This window comes from Mytilus edulis, chromosome 9, assembly GCF_963676685.1.
Source record: "Mytilus edulis chromosome 9, xbMytEdul2.2, whole genome shotgun sequence".
NCBI lineage: Eukaryota > Metazoa > Mollusca > Bivalvia > Mytilida > Mytilidae > Mytilus > Mytilus edulis.
Genome location: NC_092352.1, coordinates 64,001,893 through 64,024,563, shown reverse-complemented (window position 1 = coordinate 64,024,563; position 22,671 = coordinate 64,001,893). Strand labels below are relative to the sequence as shown.

The 22,671-nt window shown below is 32.6% G+C and overlaps 1 protein-coding gene across 4 annotated transcripts in view; it reads right to left on the bottom strand.

Moving 5' to 3' along the window:
- The window catches only part of LOC139488805 (probable E3 ubiquitin-protein ligase HERC4), a 248,104-nt gene that overhangs the window by 94,877 nt on the left and 130,556 nt on the right, over positions 1-22,671 (bottom strand). For all 4 annotated transcript variants that reach the window (XR_011656085.1, XM_071274726.1, XM_071274728.1 and 1 more), the window contains exons 15-16: positions 9,977-10,036; positions 5,190-5,372 (exon numbers count right to left, since the gene is read on the bottom strand). Coding sequence is in view for 3 of the 4 variants with exons in the window: in XM_071274726.1 (XP_071130827.1) it covers positions 5,190-5,372; positions 9,977-10,036 (243 nt within the window). In the remaining variant the exon portion in view is untranslated. The remainder of the gene's footprint in view (positions 1-5,189; positions 5,373-9,976; positions 10,037-22,671) is intronic.

The window sequence follows — 22,671 nt, the reverse complement described above, 5'->3', positions numbered from 1 at the left end:
TTCAATTTTAGCCATAATGGCTATGTTTCTTGACGTACAAAGAAATAAAATACAAAATTTATACTAGATACTGGGAAACTGATTCAGCCAAAGTTTGCCTGAAATTAATTTAGCAGTTTCAAAGAAGAAGATTTTTTAAAGTAAGCAAACTAGATGAACAAATTGTGAAAAATTGTCTTTAAAGGACAAACACTCCTTAAGGGGTCAATTGACAATTTTGGTCATATAAACTTATTTGTAGATATTACTTTGCCAAACATTTTTGCTGTTTACAGTTTATCTTAATCATTAACAGTATTCAAGATAATAACCCAAAACTGCAAAATTTAATTAAAATTACCAATTAAGTGGCAGCAACCCAACAATGGGTTGTAAGATTTCATGGCTGATAGAACTTGACCTAATGAACGTTTATACTTCACATCAGATTTGCTCTAAATGCTCTACAGTATTTGAGATATAAGCCAAAAACTACATTTTACCCCTATGTTCTATTTTAGCCATGGTGGCCATGTTTTTCGTTGTACAAGGAAATAAAACACAAAATTCATTCTAGATACCCTAAGAAACATTCAGCTAAAGTTTGGTTGGATTTGGTTCAGTACTTTCAGAGGGGAAGATGTGTGAAATAGTTTACACCAGACGGACGACGACGACTGACGCCAAGCGATTGCTAAAGCTCAATGTTCCTTCAGAATGGTGAGTTATAAAGTCTTTGATATTAAGATAATCTTGTCGAGGATACACCTTATGCTTATAAAAAGTCCTCTTTAGAGAAGGAATTTACAAAATGTTTAGCATACTATTTGAAAAAATATCTACTCGGCATTTTCGAAAATTTCTGGTGTTCACAGACAAATTAGATAGGACACAAATTCATGGTATTATTTGTTAAAATAACATGCATAAATTTAAAGAACATTTTTATAAAACAGAAATTACAGATAATTTTACAAAAAACAGCATGTGTTTTATCTTTTAAAATAAAAAAAAAGTTATGCATTTCTTTCGAACGGAAAAATACGTCCACAAATCCGATTTTTGGTGCAAATATTAGAAATTTTGACCTCAATTTACTCAAAAAGTAGCACATAAAGATATATATTTTATAACATATTTGATTTAATCAGGTAAAAAATAGCCTATATGCAAATTTTCATAAATATTTCAATATGGGACCAAAACTGTATCGTATGCCCTTAAGAGAGCATTGCGTGTTTGGTTTAGTGTATTTGTTGTTCGCTAAAGTATATATGAACTCTAGATTTCTACTTTGTTTACCCCCACCCTTTCCATCCTCACTCCTTGTCTTTGTAATTCACGCTCCAATACTAAAGCATCAAGTTACTTTGAGAGTGGTGTCTCTTAGGATAGCCCTAGTTTACACCCTTACCGAACTGACACTGCTTAACCGGAAACTTCTCTTTAAAAGAGATATCTCCCTGATCAATGTTACCATGTGTTTGCTTCTGCTTCAGTACAGTTAAAGATAATGACAAAACTAGTTCACCAATTTGCTCGTTGCATCCTAAGAATGTTGAGATTGGTTTGGAATGAAATGTTCGAGAAACTCCATAGGAGAGTTATTTCCCATTATGTATTTGTAAAAGGTGATATGCATTTGTAAGTGATACAGATCTAGTGTGTTTGAGGTCCTTGGTACAAAAAAAAAGTCAAGGGCAATGGTCAAGGTCATATTCAAAATTAAGATTTTTTTCATTATTTTTACTTCTTATTAAAAACTGTATAAGATCAATAAAGATATAGATAACATATAATTACTAAATTGTTAGCTTCCACATGTGGTAACACATATATTTTGGATGAAAAGGTTAGTTGACATTAAATTGGCAGTTTTTTTACCCTTTTATATTAAATATTACACATATGATGATATAACTCATTAACCATAAATAATAAAGACAAGGGCTTTTGATTTGAGGTCCTTGATTTATGACCTTGAATATGAGATCAAAGTCATTAGTAAATTTGACCTTCCAGATTTTAAGATCAAAGTCATTAGTAAATTTGACCTTCCAGATTTTAACCTTTGCTTGAACTACATACGAACATTGGACTTTTTGATTTCGGTTGCCAACCATATGACTTTATAAAGACAACCAGCAGTCACCTAGTGCTATCTGGAAATAGCTATATTTTTTCTATAAACTTTTGGAAAATGATGTCAAGTTAACTATCAAGTACTACCATAAGTGACATTTTCCGAAGACTAGAAGTAACAAACTTGATAATCTACCTTATTTCAAACAAAAGTATATATAAAACATATATTTTTGGTGTCAGCAAACAAAAATTATAGCAATTATTTGACTTGGGACATGACATTTTAGACCGGATTTTAAGCTTTTCAAATCTACATATATAATTTCAGATGGAAAGACCTTCAATTAATCTCTGAACAATAAATGGTTTCTAATTTTTTTATTTTTTTTCACCTAAATTGTTTTCCTTCGCTGTTTGGGTATTTCAAAAGATGTCGCTTAGATATTGCTTATATGATATCAAAAACAGTTAATACGGTTTTGAAACTGTGATCTTGATCTTGATAGGAATAGGGTGATACATCCAAGGATATTAATACACTGTGCATGCGTCAAGTAATTTACCTTAGTGGGCCCCCCTAACAATTTCACTAAAGGTTTTAGCTGGTTCTTCTGCTGTCTGAATTTTGATGAAGATATCTGGTGGTTCTGAAACTGTATTTTAATGTGTCTGTTTTTGTTTGAGTTCTAAGAACATGTTCACTGTGCATGTTCTTGGTTGTCATTGATGTTTTTTTCAGTAGGTCAGATGGTAAGTTTGCTTGGCCATGTATACTTTTGCAGAAAAGGATCAGTCTGTTATGTGTACGGCGGTCTTGTTATTGCAGTTGGTCTAAAATTGCTGTCATACTTCCTGGTTTGTAGTTATAATTTGATGTTATAAACCTAGCCGCTCTTTTCTGAACATTTTCCAGTTGATGTGGGTCCCAGGCAGTGTTTGTATATTCTATGACAGATTCCAGTAGACATGCTGATGATGTCCCATAAGATTTATTGCATAACTCCTCTATGTTCTTTCTCAAGTGTAGATCATTTGTGATGTTTACTCCTAGACATTTGATGGATGTTAAAATTGGAGTTCCGTATTTTTTTGAGTGTATTTAAAAGATGTAATATTCTTCTTGCTACTCAATGTCATCATGTTGCATTTAACTGGTTGAAATCTTATACCCCAATTAGTCGCCCAGTTACCAAGGGTATCTATATCTTTCTGTGGTTCTGCACAGTCATCTTCATTTAAGACTTGGTTGTCACTACCATAAAGACATGTGTTAGTATCTTTATTTAGCTTTGTCTGAGTTTATTTTACGGTAATTAAAATCACCCAAGACGTGAATGCATGATTGTTTGTATGATTGTCCTAATTTCTTGGGTTTTTTTTTTCATTTGGTCCTTTAGTAGTTTTATATTTGATCCAAAGGGACATCAGGTGGTCTGTACCAGCTTCCTATATAATGATGTTTTCCTTGCAAGACTATTTTGCTCCAAATAGATTCTGATTCGTTTTCGAGGATCTTCACAGGCGCCGAGTCTAAAAGTGTTTAAATGAGTAACATTGTGCCTCCCCTATTGCCTGTTCTGTTTATATATTATAATAAGAAACCAAAAAATGTATTTAAAGTCATAAGAAACCTCAAATCAAAAAAAAATAATGCATATGTTTTTTATAACTCAATGGATAGTTTTCATTGTAAAACTTAGGTCCATATACTTTTTTCTGAAGAAAATTCTTTAATTTATTCATATTTAGAAGAAGTTTACTTTATTTGAATTGCTTCCTTCCAGCAAGCAATTCCCCCGATATATTTTCCGTATGCAAGGTGACCTCAGTGTGACCCATCTCGTTAAAATCCGGTGACCACAATACGCATGGATGTCCTTAAAATAAACTTTTATCTGAATTTACATGTTAAACACGTGCTCAATTTCCATGCTTTTTTGTTTATTTTTCGTCAATTGTTGACAAACAGGTGACAATCGTTAAACTTCGGCTTCAAAACACGAACTTTAATTACCTGCCATATTTTCACAACAACACTGACCGATTGAAAAAAAAATTGACGATTATACGAAATTTACACGAAAAAAATGATAAATTCGAGCACAGAAGACTAAGTTTATGTTGTTTGTATGCATTGGTTTAAGAATTGGAAGAACATTATTTTTCACCGGTCACTCGTTTCTTATGACTTTAACTTCCGTTAAATGATGGATATAACATAATGGAAGATCCTGTGCAAATGGACGAAGACTGTTTATGTGACTATGGTTCGCATACTTATTTTTTTTTAAATTTTGGTAATCAAACTATTTTTTTCAGTGTTATTCAATATTCAACATCATAAACATTGGTATTTATACTTAAATACATGTGTTTTACTCATTTATCATTGGTTTATTTTACATAATATTAAAAACATCTTTATAAGTTTGGAAATCACTTCTTTATTTTTGTTTGAATTGAACTTTGTCCGGTATATTTTTTTACTTGTCCACAGGCAACCCAGATAAAAAATTATTTGTCCAGGTGTTCAAATGTATGAGTCAGACAAGAAGCAGGACATTTACACACCCCTGGTAAAAAACTACGTACACTACAATGCCATTAAAAATTGCACCCCTAAAAACCATGTCGCGCATTAAAACCCCAAAGAGGACTTTCAAAAGTTGACAGGTATGAATTTTCATATATCTAATAGAAATATACTCTTTTGTAATGTAAGTGATATAGTTCCATCTTTTGTTAATATGTCTAAACAAGAAAAATTAAGATTCATTTTGAAAAGTAATGATACTGACATTTGTACTGTATGTGTAGCTGGAATAAGCGATATGTATGATTCGAAAATTCATTTTAACCAAACATAATGTTGTTTAAAACTGTTGTAGTATTAGCTTGAATTAATAATATAGGATAAATGACACATCCACCCAATGTAGATATAAAATATGTGTCTCTTATCATTGAGAACATATGTATCTATGTATTTGTTTTTTGTTTATTTTTGTCTATTTTTGTATTTGTATTTTGTAAATTTCAGCTGGTATCATTCCTGTATTGGACTTTACACCAATACAATTATTTGAATTTGATGTTGTTTTATATTTGTTCACAGTACAACTTACAGAGTTTATCAGTTTTGACTGTTGTACCCAGTTAACATAATCCGCCCTAATGTCCACTTTGTCCCTCAGTTCAGGAATGTAGAAATGATTATATGGAATAATTTGGCCATTTATTTCATTCACTTTGTTCAGTTTCTTCATTATTTCTAGAGAAAATTTAATATGAATATTCCTGGAAAACAGCTGAAACAAATGAAAATATTAGTTAGTTTTTCTCCACTTGCTGTAATATTCAAGGGTAACCCAAAAACTTAAGTCTGACCCTATGTTCTATAATTAACTATAGTGGACTTTTTGGTTGATCAACCAAGAAATAATTAACAATAGTGGATATGTTGGTTTATTAACCAAGACATAATTAACCATAGTGGACATGTTGGTTAATCAACGAAGACATAATTAACCATAGTGGACATGTTGGGTGATCAACCAAGACATAATTAACCATAGTGGACATGTTGTTTAATCACCCAAGACATAATTAACCATAGTGGACATATTGGTTGATAAACCTAGACATAATTAACCATAGTGGACATGTTGGGTGATCAACGAAGACATAATTAACCATAGTGGACATGTTGGGTGATCAACCAAGACATAAATAATTCCATAGTGGACATGTTGGGTGATCAACCAAGACATAATTAACCATAGTGGACATATTGGTTGATCAACCATGACATAATTAATCAAGTGCTTCCCTGAGCGCAGCTGGATACGCCGGCTGAGGTTCAACCCTGAACAGTTGGGGCAAAAATGGACACAATATTCAAGCTTGATACAGGTCTGAATTTGGATTGTAATTAAATATTTGACATATAGATTTCTGAATAAATGTAGTCAAGAACTTGAAATTGGTTATATGAATTGAATTTTAAAGATTTCTTGCTGTTGTGCAATACACAGTGCTGTTGTGCAATACTTAGTAAATCTGTTGTCAGACTATAAACAATTAAATAACTTCTCAATGTCATATCAGAAATTTATGAAAAACTTATAGGTCATCTTTATAGATATAAACCAAAGTTTAATGAAAACTGTTCAAAGCCTTTTACAGGTATTGTCCGAAAACTTGAAAATCCTCCTTTTTTAATGAATAAAAACCCATAACTCGGAAACGTAAACTCTAAAATTTTTAACTAGAGGCTCTAAAGAGCCTGTGTCGCTCACCTTGGTCTATGTGAATATTAAAGGAAGCAGATGGATTCATGACAAAATTGTGTTTTGGTGATGGTGATGTGTTTGTACATCATACTTTACTAAACATTCTTGCTGCTTAAAATTATCTCTAATGAACTTGGCCCATTAGTTTCAGTGGAAAATGTTAGTAAAAATTTATAAATTTCATGAAAATTGTTAAAAATTGACTATAAAGAACAATAACTCCCAAAGTTGACTTATTAGTAAATCTTACTTTGATGAACATTATTGTTGTTTACAGTTTATCTCTATCAATAATAATATTCAAGATAATGACCAAAAACAACAAAATTTCCTTAAAACTAACAATTCAGGGTCAGCAACCCAACAACGGGTTGTCCGATTCATCTAAAAATTTCAGAGCAGATAAATGTTGACCTGATAAACAATTTTACCCCACATCAGATTTGCTATAAATGCTTTGGGTTTTGAGTTATAAGCCAAAAACTGCATTTTACCCCATGCTTTATTTTTAGCCATGGCGGCCATCTTGGTTGGATGGCCGGGTCACCGGACACATTTTTCAAACTACTAACCCAAAAGATGATTGTGGCCAAGTACTTTCAGAGGAGAAGATTTTTGTAAAAGATTACTAAGATTTACAAAAATGGTTAAAAATTGACTATAAAGGGCAATAACTCCTAAAGGGGTCAACTGACCATTTCAGTCATGCTGACTTATTTGTAAATCTTACTTTGCTGAACATTATTGCTGTTTACTGTTTATCTCTATCTATAATAATATTCAAGATAATAACCAAAATCAGCAAAATTTCCTTAAAATAACTAATTCAGGGGCAGCAACCCAACAACGGGTTATCCGATTCATCTGAAACTTTCAGGGCAGATAGATCTTCACCTGTTTAACAATTCTACCCCTGTCAGATTTGCTCTAAATGCTTTGGTTTTTGAGTTATAAGCCAAAAACTGCATTTTACCCCTATGTTCTATTTTAAGCCATGGCGGCCATCTTGGATGGTTGGCCGGGTCACCGGACACATTTTTTTAAACTAGATACCCCAATGATGATTGTGGCCAAGTTTGGTTTAATTGGGCCCAGTAGTTTCAGAGGAGAAGATTTTTGTAAAAGTTAACGACGCCGACGGACGACGACGGACGACGGACGACGACGACCGCCGGACGCCAAGTGATGAAAAAGCTCACTTGGCCTTTTAGGCCAGGTGAACTAAAAATCAAAAATGAGCTAACATCAATAGATATTTACAATTCACCAAAGTTTCATGAGAACTGCTAAAAGCATTTTTGAGTTATTGTCCAAAAACTGGAAAATCCCCCTTTTTAATGAATATAACCCCATTTCTCAGAAACTTAAAATCTAAAATTTATGAAAAAGGAAAGGGAGCTCCAGTGTTCTCCCCAGCACGTTTTAACGTCACGGTACCAAGCACTATATTTTCTTCCCGTGACGCTATAATTATTTCCGCGAAACTATAATTATTTTCAAGATGTTATTTTTCTCGTTTCTTTTGGCAAAGCCATGTCCTAAATTTTGAACTTTCATCTTATTGCCCCTTGTGATCATAAAAAAATGTTTCACCTTTAATTGAAATCCCTTTAAGTCGGACAATAGGGGCAATTTTGAGTGATTAAGTAGGTGTTAATTGCCCTTTGGGTGGTAACTGTTTGAATTTGAATACCCCAAGCTGTAACTTGTGACATGATTTATAATACCACGTGGTCTGCAATCGACAAGGAGAAAATGTAATCAGAAAATCAGAAAAAAAATCTAAATAGATGTTTGCAAAATGAAAATTCAAAGAAACCAACATTTTTCTCTTTTGAAAATAGGTTGAGTCGTATCTCTTTATGACTTTCAAAGTATTAGTACTACTTTCTTTCTCTTCATATTACCTGGGAACAGTATATTTATGCCCCACCTACGATAGTAGAGGGGCATTATGTTTTCTGGTCTGTGCCTCCGTTCGTCCATTCGTCCGTCCGTTCGTTCGTTCGTTCGTTCGTTCGTTCGTTCGTCCCACTTCAGGTTAAAGTTTTTGGTCGAGGTTGTTTTTGATGAAGTTGAAGTCCAATCAATTTGAAACTTAGTACACATGTTAACTATGATATGATCTTTCTAATTTTAATGCCAAATTAAAGTATTGACCCCAATTTCACGGTCCAGTGAACATGTAAAATGATAGTGCGAGTGGGGCATCCGTGTACTATGGACACATTCTTGTTTTATTTTAATATATATGTTCCTGATATTACTTTTTGTAAATCGAGAATGACATTTTTTATATTGAGCTAAATAAGTTTTGTACTTTGTTTAGAAAGTGATCATAATTGGCTTTAGTTTATGTTTCATCCATTTAATGCATTAAAAACGCCATATTAATTCCCAATTTCTTGTCAAACATTGTTTATTTTCGTATTTTGCATTGCTTTCAGCGGCCATTGTATAAAACTACTGATCGGAACCGGACTAGATATGACAAAAATCCGCATTTACGATAATTACTTTACTACATATGCACACATGGCATAGTAGACAGAAAACAATGAAACCTAAAGAGAAAACTAAGCATTAAAAGACTATTGGTTTTTTTTAGTTAATGTTCGACATGTTGACAACAGACAGACAGACTGAACGACGGACGGACAGAGGATTGCCATCGTAAACGGGCGTATACAAATTTGCATTATAGTTCCTATAGATAAGTATTTCAAAGAAAAGATTATAATGACAATGGGCAGATACAAAGTGATGGCAAAAGCTTAACCGATGCATACTGTTGTCCATGTATTGAAATGAAATTATTTCTTTAGGTAGGTGTATCATTTCAGCTTTAATTATCTATAATTGCTGAATGTAAATGTGATGTAAATACTACATTTGTCAATAGCAGTTGTAAAGTACATTCTGGAATCTGAAAAAAAAATGAAATAGAGAGTATGGAGTCAAAAAATATATCTCAACTTTTGCAGTAAGTTAGTAGAATTATCAATCATGACCTTGATTGAACTTTGTGACAATGTTTAAGGAGATTAAAAACAGAAGATGAGGTATATTTACCAATGCGACAACTCTCCAAAAGAGACCAAAATGACACAGAAATTAACAATTATAGGTCACCATACGGTTTCGTGAAAAATAATATCCCAGAACGCAAAGTTGATATGCACTACTATTTTATTCAAAGGTCAAAATATAGGACTGTGTGGCATATTTTCAACATTTATAAGACCTGAACTTCTAAGAGTTTTAACTTATACTAAAATTCTATACTACCCTTACCTCCATTTTTGGACTTCTTAAGAATTAAAATTTAGGTGCTACTATGTTTTACTACATTGGTTACATTCCTAAGTGATGTCTCTATGAGATGATACACAGAGATCATATATGGGAACCAGTACGTTAACAAATTAACATATCTATGAATATTATAACTCTCCCCAAAAGAGGCGTGGTTTGAGAAACAGCTGTGCACACAAAGTGCAACCTATAAAAGGCCCCGAAATGACAATATAAAAGAATTCAAACGAGAAAACTAACGACCTAATTTATGTAAAAAGCACTTAATAAGACACATTTTACTTAATTTCAGTACAACAGCCTACCTCTGTTTGAATCTGTGACTGGGGTAACTGAAGTAGGTATATCACAGTCTGTTTATACAACTAAAAAGAGAAAAGAAATCATATGCTTATATATGTGAAGAAAAGAATATTAAGCAATAGCAAATATCACCCCATCAATAAATTACGGTTGTATAACAGCCATTTAAAACATATTTGTATATATGACACATGACAGGACACACTTCAGGAAAATTTAATTCAGGTTGGAACAAGTTATCTGTTTCCATCAATTGCAACAATAGCCATAACATTATAAATTTAAAAAATCGCATCTTCATGTTACAAGGAGTATGCATATTCATAACATTTCATTGGGTTTGATCTAGTTATAACCTTAACCTATCACACTGGTACAGTTTATCGGTGAAGCAAATTTTAAGATATTGTTTTTGGCATTAAGTCTTGATTTATCGCCATTCCCTGCCAAACAGATGTGGTTAAGGGCTCAAATTAATCCTCAGAATACCAGCAATGTGATTAAATGTGTATCAAATAATCTATCATTATTCGCCTGTTCTAACTTGACTGTATATTTTTTTTTTGTATAAACCATTTGTATTTCTTTAAAGTTTTAAGAATATTTTCACAACAATGTGCATAGAAAAGTGCTCTTTTTGGTAAATATTTTTAACTGTGCAGTGAGTTTTTGAACAATGGTATTAAAATGATAGTTTTAAATTGTACACTATTTTTTTAGTGTACCAGCAGCACAATCACTAACTTCAAATGCACTTATAAAAATCTGTAGTCAAAAATTTATTCTAAAAGAGACAAAACCACTAAAATATCCTGTATCTTTCAGCAAAGTTGAAATGGATTTAACAAAACATGGTTTCATGAGTGCTAGGGTATGATAAAATTTAAAACACTTTTGTCTAAATGAAGGAACATGTATATGTCAATTGAAACATGACAGACTTTAGACTGGATTCCTGGTACATTTGCGTAAAATAATGCATTTGGCAACAAATATTACATCTTGACACATAATTTCTAAAAGAAAACAAGTTGGATTAGAATCTCCTTATGCTTTTTATTCTCACGTTTTATTGAACTAACCGACAGCAGAAAGAACGCTTGTTCTAATTTCATTGCCAGAGGTGTAAACATTATTTCCTATAATAAATATTACTTTATTAACTTAACTTTTAATTCCAAAAAGTAAACCAACGAAATATTTATGTTAGTTTTTAAAAGAATGTGTGTTCCAAATCCCCCTTTTTCCAGTTTTCAACGTTTTTTTTTCATTAAAAATTACTCATTTCACCTCAAAATTACTTCAAACAAGAAATAAATGTGGAATGTGTCTATAGGGACACAGATGATGTCCCTGCTAAATAGGGACATAACTCAAGAACTGTAAAAGTGATGCTTCCAAAAATTAAACTTAGACTGAGTTTTGTGGTTATAAGCATTATATATACTTTTCATTACATTTAGATGAGACAAACTCATGTTAGAGAAAGGAAACAAAAAAATCAACAGTAATCACAGTGCTTGGTAAAGATTGCTTTAATTTGGTGACATCCCAATTGTCCGACAACCATTATTCCGACAGCCCATTACTCCTACAGCCCACTATTCCGACAACCCATTAATCCGACAACCCACTGTTCCGACAGCCCATTACTCCGACAGCTCATTATTCCGACAGCTCATAATTCCACAATGCATCTGTCTTATGTCCCTCTTATGTGAATGGGTAAATTTTCTCAAAAAAGACAAACTCCGTTCTCTTTATATTTGTGGTTGTCCGTTTTGATCCCAATTATTCTTTTCATGCGGAATATTTGTCGCAGTATATTGGGGATACACAAAATAGATTCAGTATTTTATAAAGCAAATTATATGCTGACCCCGCCGGATTTGTTGAAAACAGTTTGATGAGAATATGTACAAATAATTCCCTGTATAACGTAATATACGGGTCATTATAAAAAAAAGTGCATATTTCGACGAGGTAATATTTTGAAAAATGATGTCATTGTTTAAAACATTTAAATGAGTCCCGCTATTTTATAGAATGGTAGCAACGATATTCAGAAATATGCAATGGGAAAAATGAAGAGTTTCTTCAATGTTGACAATGTTATGTCATGCTTTGATAGAATCGTGTCAATGGTGTTACCAATTTAAAGCATACATTTAGGTACTAAATAATATGAGGCAGGCATTACCTGTGAAAGGGGACGAAGTCTATGATTTTTTTTTAATTCAAACACATCTTAATTTCAAAACGGAAATACCGTAACGTTTCCGATTTTGGTTCTGTTGTGAGGGATTTTAGTTGTGACGTTATTTTAGTTATGACGTTATATGCAATGTAAACAAAGAAACGCTATCATTAGGTAACGTTTTTTCATATCAAGAAATTATTTAAAATGAAATTGATATTGCGTTTCTTCCTATTCTATACAGGACTGATAAATATGTATTTTACTCAAAATTTCATGCAAACGAGACCGGAAAAAAGGAAGTACATTGTAGATTTCTGCGCAGATGCGGGAATTCAAAACATGACATAAAAAAAATTGAACGATTTTGAGTTCTTTAGTACAATGAAAATTTCCCGATTTTTTTAATTATTTTTTTTATTGATTTTTCTACTGTTATTGGGGACTTCGTCCCCATATTATTGTTTAACATCAAGCAACTGTTCCAATTTGTTGTTTAGGTTTAAATACGACTTATAGACATTATTCATATAGTGTGCATTCTATTTAAACATAAATTTCAGAATACATTGTCGTAAAAAAGTTGGCTGTCCTAATTATGGCCGTTGTAAATACTAAAAAATACACTCAAACTGAATATATGTGAATGGTATAAGATTAAATGATAATACTATACCTTATCATTTGTACACGACCTAAAAACACTTTCATTTATGAATAAAGATAAAAAAAAAAATGTCGCATATTTATATAGTAACACCACTGAGCCTTCAGTAACTCCAATGCCACAAAAGTATCACCATTGACATCACATTTCAAATTTTACCTTTATCAAGTACTGAACACAAAGCAAAGATCACCGGGCAAAAGAAAAAGATGAAAAAATAATTCTTAGGCTAAAAAATCTCAAATAATATAACATAACATCCATAACTAAAAATGTCAATAGTGTTACTAAATAGTGTCATTGGTGTTACCAGGATACATCAGTTTGTGAAAACTGTGTATATGTAATACATGATATTGTAAAAACTTTGTTAAATAAGTATTGTTTTTCATAAACAATATAATGTTTCGCTTGTTAAACATAAAGGATACACCATGGACACTATTTCCAATTACGATATAAGCTTTACTTACTTTTACGATTTTTTCACTAAGTCTTCAACATAATTGTTTGTTTTCTTTTGCATAACATGCTTACAGGTAACATTACTAAGGAAGAAACTGTTGTAAATGCCCAAATTTTGCGAAAGATAACTCTTATCCTACTAATTTTTCCTTTGGTTACACCATTGACTTAAAAAATGTTACATTTCCTTTTGGTGAAAATTTTTATTATAAAACCTCCTAAATCATTAAAAAATGTTTGTGCGTATCAAAATGCAATAAAAATTGATAAATCATAATAACAAATGATATGAATAATATTCCTATTTCAAGTCTGAAAGGATTTATAGTGAAAAATAAGTTAGTTCTGGCTATCTTCAAGGGTTTAAGAAAACATTAAGGATGTTTTTTTTTATAACATTTCATACTGTAAACTGTATATTGTGTATCACAAAACATTCATCTCTAACATATGCAAGTGTTATTTTGATATATTTTCATGTCTGTGACTTAAAAAGACCCAATAACATAGTTTTGCATGTTTTTTTGATAATGACTATACTGTTTTACCTCTGTTTGTCCGTCCACCAGTCAGTCCGTCAGTTCGTCCCTCCATAACATGAAAATTTTCGTTGCATCTTTCTCATGAACTACTTTACAAGGATTTTTGAAATATGTTTTCAGGGTTTATTGAAGTCCGCTGTATCTGTGTCATGTTTATTCAGATTCACAACTCGACAATTTCATTTTTACCGACATATTTGGGCGGGGGTATCACCAGTAGCTCGCACTTACACTGAATGTTCTTGACTTGTATATTCTTTATAGACCCTTGAATTTGGAAGTGAAATATTCTTTTTTGTTCTATTCTTTATGCAGATTTCGAATCGAGTATATACTTAGAAAGCATTCGAACTACCTTAGTCCTTTGTTATATATACAGATATTTCTGACATCGGACTCAGACTTCTCTTAAACTGAGTTTTACTGTGCGTATTATTGCACGTTTGTTTTTGGCTAGAGGTATAGGGAGATCATAAAAAAAAAACAGGTTTAACAACGTACCCCGCGCAACTTTGCGCCTGTCCCTATTTCAGGGGCCTCTGGCTTTTGTTCGTTTTATATGATTTTTAATGTTAGTTTCTAGTGTATAACTCGGAGTTTAGTATTACGTCCATTATCACTGAACTTGTATACATATTTGTTTAGGGGCCAGCTGAAGGACACCTTCGGGTTCGGGAGTTTCTCGCTTCATTGAAGACCGTTTGGTGGCCTTCGTGTGCTTGTCCCTTTGACACATTTCCTATTTCCATTCTCAATTTTAGGAGATATTATTCTTAAAATATGTTATAAAATAGACGTATTAATACATACAGACACATTTGATTTTTCCCTGATACTTGGTAAGTCTCGGACTTATGGGTTGTCGGATTATTGGGCTGTCGGAGCAATGGGTTGTCGGACTATTTGGTTGTCGGACTATTTGGTTGTCGGACTATTGAGTTGTCGGACTAATGGTGTGTCGTACCAATGGGCTGTCGGACTTATGGGTTATCGAAATAATGGCGTGTAACCTTTAATTTATCAATAGGAAGTAAAATTGAATATTGCATTGCAGTCAGGATTCTACTTAGTCAAAATTATCTCCCCATTACGCCAGTTCATTTTCACAATCGTAGAAATGGAAGCCATTGTAAGGATGACGCGCTGCCAATTTTGCTCTTGGAAACCGATAAATTTATCCACATTGCACCATTACGATTTTTATATGTCAGTTGTATTTTAAAAGACAAATGTATCAACTAGCTAATGAGTATCAGTTAATGATCTTGTCTGCATTGATTCAACTTAAAACTATTGTCTGATCGGTTGTCAGGTGGAATTTTCGAAAATTCATAAACACTTAAAAAAATTCTAATTAAATATTTCGTGGATGGGCAGACAATACACCCTAGTTATCACACACAAAAAAATCATAATTTTTTGAAGATATCTATTTTCATTATCCAACTTGAAAGACTGTCGTCAAGTACTTTCAGTCAAAAAAATAGCTATTAGAACACACCTACTCTGTTTTTGTGATTCATTAGATAGGTATTTCACTTGACCCATATATTTCATCTTTTAGTACTGTGATTTTTTTATGTAATTAAGTCAACCTGTAGCTTAGATATATAAAAATGATAGAGGTATAGAACCACTAATTCGGGCCTGGTCTGAAAGAACATACAAGAAAGTAGTACATATTTAAAACAAAATAGTTCCTACACTTATCTGTAACTTTTTTAATTTGTAAAATATTTTGGCAATTTTGGTACCCAATGAAAGGTGAATGACTGTGGATCATTGTAGAATATTTGTTGAATGATTATATTGAATAATAAAAAAGTTGTATGAAATTGAAACATAAGGGCCTTTATTGCCTGATTCTCAGATCTGAAGTACCTGTTTTAGTACTTTCGAACTTCGGGGAACCAATGCGTTTTTAAATGCAATTAAGGGTATGATGATTTTTCCAGCATGGGTTACCGGAAGGTAATGTTTTGACATGGAATGAGTGTCACTTCATTTGAACTTAAAACGAAAGAGCCATGAAAGCTTGAAATCAAGGAATTTAACATAGAAAGCAATGGGACAATTAATTAGTGGTTTTATTCCTAGAATCTGAAGCGAGACGGTGTATAAAATATTCTTGCTTTGAACGATATCAAGACAAAATATTCAGCTCAAACATGCCCTAACATAAAAAGGTGCACTCGATTTTCTCTTTTCAATACATTTGTTTCCCATTTTTTGGATTTTTTTCTTGAGTCACATAATGGAAAGGCAGACACGAAAATTGCTGAACTAAAAGATTGATATATTTTCCGTCCATGATAAAAATAAAATTAAATCGGAGGTTATATGCATTTTCTACATCCAACTTGAAAGATACCCATGTCGTCGACTTGATATCTAATTGTTCTGCTTAACTATGTACTAGATAAATTCAAAACTTACGCAAATGGTGTTTTTAAAATAAAAAACTTGGTCATTGAGAAGAAATTTGTAATTTTGTTTGTTTCTATTAACTTTTAAATTTTTTGTCACTATAGTAAACATTACATTAAGCATTTATCGCCTTCTCTAACAAAGAGCTTCGATTCTTTTGTTCTATTTCAATCAGGTTTCCGACTGATTGTATAAAACATTGGTTGTAGTTGATTCAATTACCATCGTGGACAAAGAAAGATAACTCAAATTTGCAAAGAAGACTTTAAAATATTTTTAGAAATGGAGGATAAAAATTGCTTTAATTTATCAGTGGAAGGCAAAATTAAACATTGCAGTGTATTAAGCATTGATTGTAGTTGATTCAACTATAATCATGGACAAAGGATCAGTTGGGGCAAGTATGGACACAACATTCAAGTTTGATACAGCTCTGAATTTGGATTGTGATTAATTAGTTGACACAGAATAGATTTCTGACACAGAATGAATGTGGTCTAAGAACTTAAAAAATCTAATTTATTATGGTCCAATATCCAAAATCTAAATACATGGTAAGCTCCAGCATATCAAAGAACCTTAAGAATTCAATTTTTGAAGAAACCAAATAAAGTTCAATTTTGGACCCTTTAGAACTCAATGTGGACCAATCTGATAAAGGGGCCCAAATATCAAAAATCTAAATACATGTTAAGATTCAGCATATCAAAGAACCCCAACAATTCAATTTTTGATAAAATCAAACAAAGTTAACTTTTGGACCCTTTAGGACCAAAACTCCCAAAATTAATCCCAATCTTCCGTTTGTGGTCATAAACCTCTTGTTTAAATTTCATAGATTTCTATTAACTTATACTAAGGTTATTGGGTGAAAACCAAGAAAAATGCTTATGTGTGCCCCTTTTGGCCCCTAATTCCTATACTGTTGGGACCAAATCCCCAAAATCAATCCTAATCTTCCTTTAGTGGGTATAAACCTTGTCTTAAAATTTTATTGATTTTTATTAACCTATACTAAAAATAATATCTGGAAATCATTGACGCAGACGACAACCACATGATACCAATATACAACCAAAAAATTTAATTTTTGCGGTCGTATAAAAATTACTTGATTGATATTTTGAGAAAAAAAATGAAAATTTTAGCAATATTTCCATTAGTAAAAAGCATAAACACTAAAACAGTAAGGGTGACAGCACCAAAATTCAAACTTGATCTGTAAATTATGGTAATTAGCATTGTGTATAAGTTTCATAACATTTGGTTGAGGCAAACTAAAGTAAGCGAACGGAAATATTTTTTTTAATTTTTTTTTCATTTGTAAAGGGGTATTAACTCTAGAACGGTAAAAGTGATGGAACCAAAATTTTAACTTGATCTGTATTTTGTGGAAATAAGCAAGTATTCCTAAAGTAAGAAAACGGGAACCAACTTAGGAACACACGGACGTACGTACAGACGGACAAGGGTAAAACTTAATGCCCTTAACTGATCATTTTAGTCATATAAACTTATTTGTAGATCTTACTTTGCTTAACATTATTGCTGTTTACAGTTTATCTCTATTTATAATAATATTCAAGATAATAGCCAAAAAATGGTATAATTTCCTGAAAATTGCCAATTTAGGGGCAGCAACCCAACAACCGGTTTTGATTCGTCTGAAAATTCCAGGGCAGATAGATCTTTACCTGATTAACAATTTTACCCCATGTCAGATTTGCTCTAAAGGCTTTGGTTTCAGACTTATAAGCCAAATTCTACATTTTACCCCTATGTTCTATTTTTAGCCATGGCGGCCATCTTGGTTGGTTGGCCGGGTCACACCACATATTTTTCAAACTAGATACCCCAATGATGATTGTGGCCAAGTTTGGTTTAATTTGGCCGAGTAGTTTCAGAGGAGAAGTTTTATAAAAACTAAGGACGACGACGACAAACGACGGACGCAAAATGATGAGAAAAGCTCACTTGATCTTCGGGCCAGGTGAGCCAAAAATTAGATACGTAATTCGTGGATTTCTTTTTGATTTAGGAGATCATATAACCTCCTTGGTTTGATCAATAAAAAAACAAAACAAAAAAGAAGGATTTCATTGAAAAAGTTTTGAATGTCAAAATCCTCCCTTGGTAATTCTAGGTTAAAGTGTTCATTGATAACTTTGATTACAATAATGGACAGAGACAACTAATTATTTGTTTGTTTTACAATTTATAAATTCTTGTCTGAATTCTATAAGGCATTCAAAACTTTATGATTGAAAGCTCATTTCCCTAATCACGATATAATAAACAGTGATTTAAGTATAAGGTGTGAAAATAAATGTTCCTGTCATAAACAATATTACCTACTAGTCCAGCAGCTAAGTCCAATATCTTGTGACAATTGATCACTTTATGGTAAAAGCATAAAACTTTGCATAGTGTTAGTTATGATGCTTATAAACCTTTTTGGATATGGAGCCATAAAAAAAAATCCACAATGGGCGCCAATTTCAAAATGGCCGCCATCAGTCATGAAGCAGAGTCCAAAAATATAGTATAATTTAACCTTTGAAAATAAAAGCACAAAACTTTGCATATTGCTAGTTATGATGATTATTAATCTTTTCTGAATATGGAACAATAAAAAAAAATCCATAATGGCCGACAATTTCAAAATGGCCGCCAACAGTCATGAGGCAGAGTCCAAAAATATGGTATAATTTATCATTTGAAAATAAAAGCACGGCACTCTGCATATTGCTAGTTATGGTGCTTATTAATCTTTAATGAATATGGAACAATCAAAATAATTCCATGATGGCCGACAAATTCAAAATGGCCGCCAACAGTCATGAGGCAGAGTCCAAAAAAAAAAATGGTATAAATAATCATTTGATAATAAAAGCACAAAACTTTGCATATTGCCAGTTATGAGGCTAATTAATCTTTTCTGAATATGGAACAATCAAAAATATTTCCTTAATGGCCGTCAAAAGTCTTATTATCAGAAACTATATCGTGTATATCTAGAAAGCTATTAATAATCAACAAATATTTGTGCCTCGCAAAACTTTTAGGATTTCAGGTCATCAAATATTGAATTACATACTTTTTGTTTGTCTTTTTAACTTTTTCAATTCAAGCGTCACTGATACGTCATTTATAGAAGAAACACGAGTCTGGCATACAGAAGTTATCCACAAGGAATATATAAACTAGTTTACGATCATATTTCTTACAACATAGCTACTAAAAAGACGTTCAGGATATCAAGTGTAGAATATGACAAACCGACTAAATTAAATAATATTGATTTGGTAAATTGCATCCTATGCCAAGAAATAATGGATGAAAAACGTATATGCCCATTTGATTGTAAACGTCTCAATGTTGATGCTGGTTATCAATCTTTAGCTGACAATATTAAGAAGTTTCATGAATTACGATTGATACCTGAAGGCATTATTGTGTGCATTGAAAACTTAGATGAGGGATCTGGAATAGCATAGTCTTTCATTGACCAAAAGGCATGTTGGCACAAATCTTGCAACTTAAAACTGAACAGGACAAAGTTGGATAGAGCAGTAAAACCAACCTCACATGAGAGAATAGATAATAAAGCAACCATATCTAAAAAGAAAAGTAGACATAGCTTTTCCGTTCAGTCCACCAGTAACCCGTCTGTGTGCTTTTTCTGTAATGAAAATGGTCAAGAAGCCCTTCATGAGTCCTCAACGTTTGGACAAGATACACGTGTGAAAGAATATGCAGTAAAATTAACTGACACGTTGTTACTTGCAAAGTTAAGTGCTGGTGATCTAATTGCACGGGAAGCAAAGTACCACTCTAAATGTTTTGTTTCCTTATATAATCGTGCATCTCGAATTGAAATGAAAAATGATAATGTCGAATGTAAGAAGGAAAGTCAAATCCATGGTATTGCTTTTTCAGAACTAGTCTCTTATATAAATGAAACAAGGTCATGCGATGAGACCATACGTGTTTACAAGTTGTCAGATCTATGTAATCTTTATATGGAAAGAATAACATGTCTAGGTGCAGATGTTTCATCTTGGGTTAATCATGTTAATAGTGCACGACTAAAACACAGAATTGTAATTTCCCTAACTTAGATGCTTACAAACAAGGTCTTGAAAACATTCTTGCTTTCAAAGATGACATTGGTCCTGCATTGAAGATCCTGCTTAGAAGACTTTAATAATGAGTTTGTCAACATATTAAAAGCAGCTACGTTTGTTCGTAAAGATATTTTCGTATCTAATTCAGAATTTAAAGGAACCTTCCCAAAGGGATATCAGGAAGCTTCTGTACCCAAGTCATTGCTTACTTTGGTCAGCATGATTCAGTTTGGACCCAACATTCAGGATCGTTCATATTCCCAGTCGACATTAACAATAGCACATCTTCTGATGTATAGTTGTACATAGAAACTATCCAACCGTCACATGAAAGATCATGAACCTCCAGTTTGTGCTTATTTGGAAATCATGATCCATGTAAGACTAGCAAACGGGATCTAGTAGATACTCTCTTCAAACTTGGACTGTCTGTCTCCTACGACCGAGTGTTAGAAATTTCTACTTCCATGGCCAATGATGTTTGTCGTCGTTATGTCCAAGAAGGTATTGTTTGCCTTACCAATCCACTACAAAATGTATTTACTTCATCTGCTGTAGACAACATTGATCACAATTCAAGCAGTATCTCGTTAGAAGATTTATTCCATGGTACAGGTATATCTTTATTCCAACATATTTCAGAGGATGTTCAAGGCGTTGTTCAAACATTTGACCAATCTGAACCTATGTTGAAATGCCAGTCAAACAGAGTGTCTCTTTTACCAGAGAGTTATTCAAATCTTCCACCAGCTGAACTAAGATTCAGCGAACCAGATATCCCATTAGTTGAAGGAGAACTTTCAATTGATATGTCCTCATTCCCAGCTGCATTAAAAGGGGAATTCAAATGGCTGAACAGCTGTCGATAGGTTTTGGCACTGGAAGGAACTTCCTATATATTTCAATTCATGGATTGTGCCTTGCTCTAGAACCATTGAAATTGAAAGTCTTTCCACTGTTCCATTCATTTACCGGTTGTGACACAGTCTCAGCTTTTTTCTGGGAAAGGTACGAAATCAGCTTGGGACACATGGTCCGTATATTAGGAGCTGTCAGAAGCATTTCTGCAGGTTATTGAAAATCCAAATGAAGTGGAAATTTCAAAAGTGTTAAAAGTAATAGAACTATATGTTGTGCTTCTGTATGATCGGTCTAGTACAGTTAATATGGTGAATGAGTTAAGAAAACAGTTATTCACGCAGAAGACAAGAACAATTGACAATATTCCTCCAACACAAGATGCACTTCTTCGTTGAACATACGAAACGTGCAGCTTACCAAGGTAGTGTTATTTGGGGCAATTGTTAAGTTGCAAATTCAAGTATGCCATCACCAGATTTATTTGGTTGGCAAAAACTTGATGGAACTTGGGTACTATTCTGGTCTGTGCTTGCTGAGGCTTCAATGTCATGCCAAGAGCTCATTCACTGTGGATTTAAGATGTAAGTGTAAGAAAGGATGTCGAGGAGCATGTAAATTCTTGAAAGCAGCATTATGCAACTGCTCACCGGACTGTGAAAGAGATACTGATTGTGACTGTGCTTTCTTTTGATTTTCCTGCATTTGTATCATATTTTAATTATATAATTTTAATCTGTTGTTATGTTAACTAGTAACTTGTGATTTTTTTTTTAATTTCTTATCTCATTTCTAAAAAAAAATAATCTTTGCACTAATTCAATACTGCATATGTTTCATATTTCATTTCAGAAAAATTGTGAAATTTTCTAAGGTTATTACCTGTAACTGAGAAAAATAAGAACTCGTCAAAGACGCCATTTTGAACTGTATCGGCCATTTTTATTACATAGTTAATGTCACCTGTTACATTAAATAATAATATGTTTGTATATACGTGCTTGTATTGAAATAAATGATCCATTATTTTTTAATCATATTTATACCATATTTAAAAACAAACGTCAAATTTTGACTTGTTAAACGGCGTCATTTTGAATACTGTCGCCATTTAAAAAAAATTATCTATGCACCCAGGCATCAATGGTACGTTGTAGGCCTTTGTCGATATCAAATGATCAGTTTCACGGATTTGGTAACCTTCTATCACACAATGATGGTGTATATACGAATACTGTCAAACTTAGACATTTTGACGCGACATTTTGAATCTGGGCGCAATTTTGATGATTTCTGTATTATAAGGTTTAAAAAAATAATAGTTGACATATCTTAATTGTATTTCCTTAAGTTTGTGACATCTTCTGAACTCATTAAAATTGGAAGACTTCATCAAGTGAATTATGTTATCATG